Raw genomic sequence first — 5,748 nt, 5'->3', positions numbered from 1 at the left:
TGGGGGGTTCGGGGCTTGGCTCTGTCCGGGCGGCGCTTACCAGGGGCGGCTCCCGGCTGCCCAGGCCCGGCCCCGCTCCGGGCCGCGCCCCCAGCCCCTGGGCCGGGGGGGGGGGGGGGGGGGGGCAATGGGGCTCCACGCGCTGCCCGCCCCCGCAGGTCCCGGCCAATGGGAGCTGCGGAGTCAGCGCGCGGGGCGGGGAGGGGCGGGGCGGGGCGCATGGGGACGGGACCGGACCGGACCGGACGGACCCCCTCCCCCCCGCGCAGCGCACCCCGAACTCGCGCAGCTTGAGGCGGCCGCGCGGCGCGCGCAGGAAGGTGTCGGTCTGGGTGAGCGCGCGCCCCGCGCCCCCGCTGAGCCGCTCGGCGACGCGCTCCGCACGCGCCAAGTCCCGCGCGCGCGCCTTGAGCTCCACGTTCCGCGGCATCCTGCAGCGCCCCGCCTCTCCCGCTGCCCATTGGCTGGTGCGCCCACGCGTCCCGCCCACTGGTCGCGCTGCCTTAGCTACGGGACTCTAGGTCCTGATTGGCTGCCACTGCCAAAGGCTCCGCGACGATTGGCTGATTCAGGCTTCCCCTTCCAGCCCCGTCCCGCCAATCACAATGGAGAGTCCGCGACCCTCCCCGACACTAGACCAATCGGGCTGCCAGCGGCGCCGTGAGGACAAGGCGCTGATTGGTTGAACGTGCGACTAACGCAGGCGGCAGTCTGTGTTGCGATTGGAGGAGGCCGGCGGGGGCGGGCGGTGATTGGCCGGGGCCGGCGGGGGCGGGCGGTGATTGGCCGGGGCCGGCGGGGGCGGGCGGTGATTGGCGGNNGGCGGGGGCGGGCGGTGATTGGCCGGGGCCGGCGGGGGCGGGCGGTGATTGGCGGAGGGGGCGGCGGTGATTGGCCGGGGCCGGCGGGGGCGGGCGGTGATTGGCGGAGGGGGCGGGCGGTGATTGGCCGGGGCCGGCGGGGCTGGCCGGTGATTGGCGGAGGGGCGGCGGCAGAGCCGGGTAGGCGGTGATTGGCAGAGGGGCGGGCGGCAGAGCCGGCGATGGAGGCGGCGGGGCCGGGGCCCGGCGCGCGGGGCCCGGGCGATGGCGAGTGCGCGGTGCCCAGCTCCCCCCGCGGCGCCGCCGTGCCCGACCGCACCCGGCTCCGGGCCTTCCTGTGGTGCCGCGAGTTCCTGGCCGGCTCCTGGAAGCTGATCGCGCCCGAGGAGTTCGGCATCAGCCCGGTCAGGTACCGGACCGGACCGCGCGGGCGGGGCGGGGCGGGGCGGGGCTGGCCGGAGGGGTCCGGTCCGGTCCGGTCTTGCCGGGGCGGGGTCAGGCTCGGCGCGGCTCGGGCGGGGGCGGGTCTCGTGCCAGCCCTGCGCTGCCGTCGTTAGGGTCCCGGGTTAACGCCCCGCCCTGCGGCCCGGCCGGGCCACGCGCCCGGCGCCAGTGGCGTGTCTGGGTCCCGGCGGGGGGCGATGGGCCCGGGGCGGCTCCTGGGGGCCCCGCGCTGCTGCCTCTGCCCCGGCTCGCAGGGGCTCCTCCCGCGGGCCGGGGCTTTATGGCTCACCCGGACCCTGCTCGAGGCTGGCGTGGGGCGGAGCGCCCCGCTGGGCTCCGGGACAGGCCCGCACTGCCGGCTGGGCCCGGGCTGGGACAGGCGGGGGAGGGGCGGACAGGGGGGACCCGTCCCCGAGCTGGGGCAGCCCCGGGGCCAGGCTGGAGGTGCCAGCAGGGCGCTGTCCGGGGCGCTGCCGTGTGCCCAGCTCTCTCCACGGGCAGGCGTAGAGCCTGGGGCTCCGCGGGCACCCGCGGCCGCCCCTCGGCCAGGCCCTGCTCGGGCGCTGGTGGGGGCAGGATCGGGGCAGGAGCTCACGCGGGCGGGCTCAGGCCGAAATTGCCTGGGAGGGATCCGCAAACCTTGCGCCTGCCCGGCCCCGTGCTGCCCCCCCAGCGCACCGGGCCCTGTGGCCTCTGACCTGGGCTCTGCTCCCCTTTGCAGCGGGGGGCTCAGCAACCTGCTGTACAAGTGCAGCCTCCCGGACCACGTCCTGAGCGTGGGCGATGAGCCTCGGCAGGTGCTGCTGCGCGTCTACGGGGCCATTCTGCAGGTGAGGCTTCCCCAGCCTGGCAGCAGGGCACAGGGTGAGGGGGGCCCCGGGAGACACCAAACCGCTTCCTGCGCTGCATTCGCCGGCCTGGCTGGGGTCAGCGTGTTGGGGAACTGGCCTGACCTCATCAGCCCAGCGACAGGCTCCATGCCAGCCACGCACGGGGCCAGCCGGGTGGGCTACGCAGGCCTCTGCAGGGACTGTAATCTCCCCCCCCCCCCCCCCCCCGCGAGGGCCCAGGCCCACCCCCGTCCCCCCCCCGCCCTGCCAGTGCCCCCCACTCCCAACCCGCAGCCCCTCTGCTATCCCAGCCCTGCCCCCTCCAGCTGTGCTAGTGCCCCCCAGTCCCCACTTGCAGCCCCTCTGCTTACCCAGCTCTGCAGCCCCCTCCGGGCTAGAGAAACGGCTCTATCCAGTTTGCTGTTGCTGCTGGGTGCTGACTCCTGGGCCAGCGAAGGGTTCAAGGCTGTGAGGGGGTTAATGCTCCTCCCTTCTCTGGTGAGGGTTCCTTTGTGGGGTTCCCCAGGACTGTGCATTGGGTTGGGCTGTGGATTGTGGGTTTGCTGCCTCCCCACCCTGGCATCAAGCAGTGTCTTGGGGTCACTCCTCCCCTATTGTGCAGGGTTGGGGAGTCCCAGGGCCACGGCCCCTCCCCCGACTGCGCAGGTTTGGGGGTGGCTACCGCTCAACCATGCCTTCTGTCTCTGCAGGGCGTGGACTCGCTGGTGCTGGAGAGCGTGATGTTTGCCATCCTGGCAGAGCGGACGCTGGGGCCACGGCTCTATGGGGTCTTTCCCCAGGGGCGCCTGGAGCAATACATTCCGGTACGGGCCTCGCTGGGGGGCCTACCCTCTGCCCTTCCCCCATGCAGGCCCTCCGGCCCCTAACGGACTGGCCAGAGACCGCTCTGCCCAACTTCAAGGGCTGGTGAGGCCCAAGTGGCTCTTCCTCCGTGACCCCCGATGGCTGCTGCACGTGGCAGGTGCCTGGCGGTGCCCTGGCTCGCTGCCCGTCCTGACTGGCTTGGCTCAGACCTGTGGGCTCCTGGGACGCTGAGAGGGCTCTGTCCCTCCCCCGGCGCTGGAGGCTCCGTGCCAGGCCAAGCGAGCCCCGGGCTCCCTGCTGCCCCTGTCCCATTCCCTGGAGGCCAGGCTGTCTCAGGCCTGCCGTGTCCCCCCAGAGCCGGCGTCTGCGCACGGAGGACCTGCAGGACCCCGACATCTCCAGGGAGATAGCGATGAAGATGTCCCGCTTCCACGGCATGGTGATGCCCTTCAACAAGGAGCCCAAGTGGCTGTTTGGGACCATGGAACGGTAACCCACTGCTCTGGGGTTCTCTGGCCTGTGGGTCGTCCTGGCCTGCCCCTCTGAGCACCAGCTGTGTCCCCCTGGGGACCCCTTCCCCTGCAGGAGTGGGGGCCTGGAGTGTGGCTGGCAAGGAGTCACCCCCCATCACTCTGCAGTAACAGCCATGAGGGGAGTACCCCCCCACACCCGATGCAGTGCTGCGGGGACTCTGCCATGGGGCCAGGAGGGAGAATAATGGGCCCTGTCTTGTGGCGAGTGGAGGGGCCCCTCCCCATCTCACTGCTGGGGTGGGAGACTGAGTGGGGGGTGTCTCATGGGGAGGGGAGTGAGTGTTGGTGGAATACCCATCCCACTGCTTCCGGAGGAAGGGGGTGGGGGGGGTCGTCTCCCTTGCTTCCAGGGGACGAGGGCTGGGGGGCCTTGCCCTGCGGAGGTGACAGGACCCTGCGCTCCAGGTACCTGAAGCAGATTGCCGAGCTCACCTTCCCCCAGGAAGCCCAGCGGAAGAAGTTCAACCAGCTCAAAGCCTATAACCTGCAGAAGGAAATGGGGAGCCTCAGGTGAGCCCAGGGCCCGAGGGGCTGCCATAGCCACGTGGGGGTGGGGGAGGGCAAACTGCTGTTGGCTGGCTGGAAAGGTGCCCTTCTACCCCTTCAGGGGTGCCTCTCACTGCTGGTTCCCACTAGCCCTGCACCGCAACAGGCCCATGGGCCTACCCCCTGTCTCCCATCCTGCTACGGTTCCCCCGCGGCGGGCTCCGGCTCCCCTCCCTGTGCCCGCGGCTGGCTCCGGCTCCCCTCCCTGTGCCCGCGGCGGGCTCCGGCTCCCCTCTCTGTGGCTGCGGCGGGCGGGTCTCTGCCCGGCACTGCTGACGCACAGCGGGTGGCAGAAACTAGCAGTGTCAGAGTGTCAGCGTCTCCTTGGGGTTCCCTCTCGCACCGCCCCCTGCTGGAGAGCCTGGGGGAGTGGGAGGAATGAAGTGGGCTGTCTGCTGATGTCTCTCTCCCCCTCAATTCCAGGGAGCTGCTGGAGTCCACGCCGTCCCCTGTGGTCTTCTGCCACAATGACGTGCAGGAAGGTGAGTGATGGGGTGAGACGCCCCTGTTGACGGTCGGCATTGCCAGCTGGAATAGCCCAGCCTTGGGCCCGCTGGTGCCTGAGCCACCACTGCAGCGTGGCTCCCCTCTGGGGTCGGGTTGGGGGAACCTCGCTGGCCTAAGCGCAGCTTGTCCCGGGGAGCAGCCTAGGCCCTGCCTGGGGGCTGACCCAGGGGCCAGTCCTGCTTCGGCCCCAGGGCAGGGCTACATGGGACCTGAGGGGCTCCCCCAGCTCCGGCTCCCCAAGGCAGCCGCTCTCACCTGTCCTTCCCCTTCCCAGGGAACATCCTGCTGCTGGCTGGGCGGGAGTCACACCCCACTGACAAGCTGATGCTGATTGACTTTGAATACAGCAGCTACAACTACAGGTGGGTGATGGGGGGGCAGGGTGGGTGTGGTGCCAAGCCATAAGCTGGCGTGTATAGACTCCAGTGCCCAGCCTGGTGCTCTCCCTGGGCCGTGCTGCCCACGCGGGGCTGTCGGGACGGCTCTGGGGACGGCTGCCCAGCCCAGTGCTCTCCCTGGGCCCTGCTGCCCACGTGGGGCTGTCGGGACGGCTCTGGGGACGGCTGCCCAGCCGGGTGCTCTCCCTGGGCCCTGCTGCCCACGCGGGGCTGGCGGGACGGCTCTGGGGACGGCTGCCCAGCCGGGTGCTCTCCCTGGGCCGTGCTGCCCGCGCGGGGCTGGCGGGACAGCTCTGGGGACGGCTGCCCAGCCCGGTGCTCTCCCTGGGCCGTGCTGCCCGCGCGGGGCTGGCGGGACGGCTCTGGGGGCGGCTCCCCAGCCCGGTGCTCTCCCTGGGCCGTGCAACCTACACAGGTGTGATGGTGCTGCCCGTGGGAGCCAGCTGAGGTCACTCAATCAGGGTGGACTGCAAACAAAACGGGGCAGACAAACCCCAAACACTGGTGGATATTCCAATACTGAGATTTACCAACCAGCACAAAACAGCTTCTGTAGTACCTCACTGGTTACTCAGAAGTTCAAACAACGCAGTTCCCTTAAAGTGCCCAGCCTCAGGCCTCCGTCCAGACACACACGTCAGACATACGATGATAAATTCTGAAAATCTTCTCTCATCATATAAACAAAAAGGTTCTTCCAACCCCAAAAGATCAGCCACATACCCAGGTTCAATTATAACTTAGATCTTACCCAAAATACACACTATAGTCAATTCTTATTAACTAAGCTAAAATTTATTAAAAAAGAAAAGAGAGAGAGAGAGTTGGTTAAAAGATCAATATA

The 5,748-nt window shown here is 69.6% G+C and overlaps 1 protein-coding gene across 1 annotated transcript in view; it reads left to right on the top strand.

Moving 5' to 3' along the window:
* Positions 1-1,026: 1,026 nt before the first annotated feature.
* CHKB (choline kinase beta) overlaps positions 1,027-5,748 on the top strand; it is a gene marked incomplete in the record, with an annotated part of 12,089 nt that continues 7,367 nt past the window's right edge. Inside the window, 7 exon segments of the mRNA XM_034763525.1 lie at positions 1,027-1,230; positions 1,987-2,095; positions 2,806-2,919; positions 3,276-3,409; positions 3,859-3,963; positions 4,423-4,481; positions 4,781-4,868. Coding sequence (XP_034619416.1) covers positions 1,043-1,230; positions 1,987-2,095; positions 2,806-2,919; positions 3,276-3,409; positions 3,859-3,963; positions 4,423-4,481; positions 4,781-4,868 — 797 coding nt within the window.

Source organism: Trachemys scripta, chromosome 1, assembly GCF_013100865.1.
Source record: "Trachemys scripta elegans isolate TJP31775 chromosome 1, CAS_Tse_1.0, whole genome shotgun sequence".
Taxonomy (NCBI): domain Eukaryota; kingdom Metazoa; phylum Chordata; order Testudines; family Emydidae; genus Trachemys; species Trachemys scripta.
Note: the sequence above shows the minus strand (reverse complement) of the source record. Positions and strands in the feature narration are given on the sequence as shown.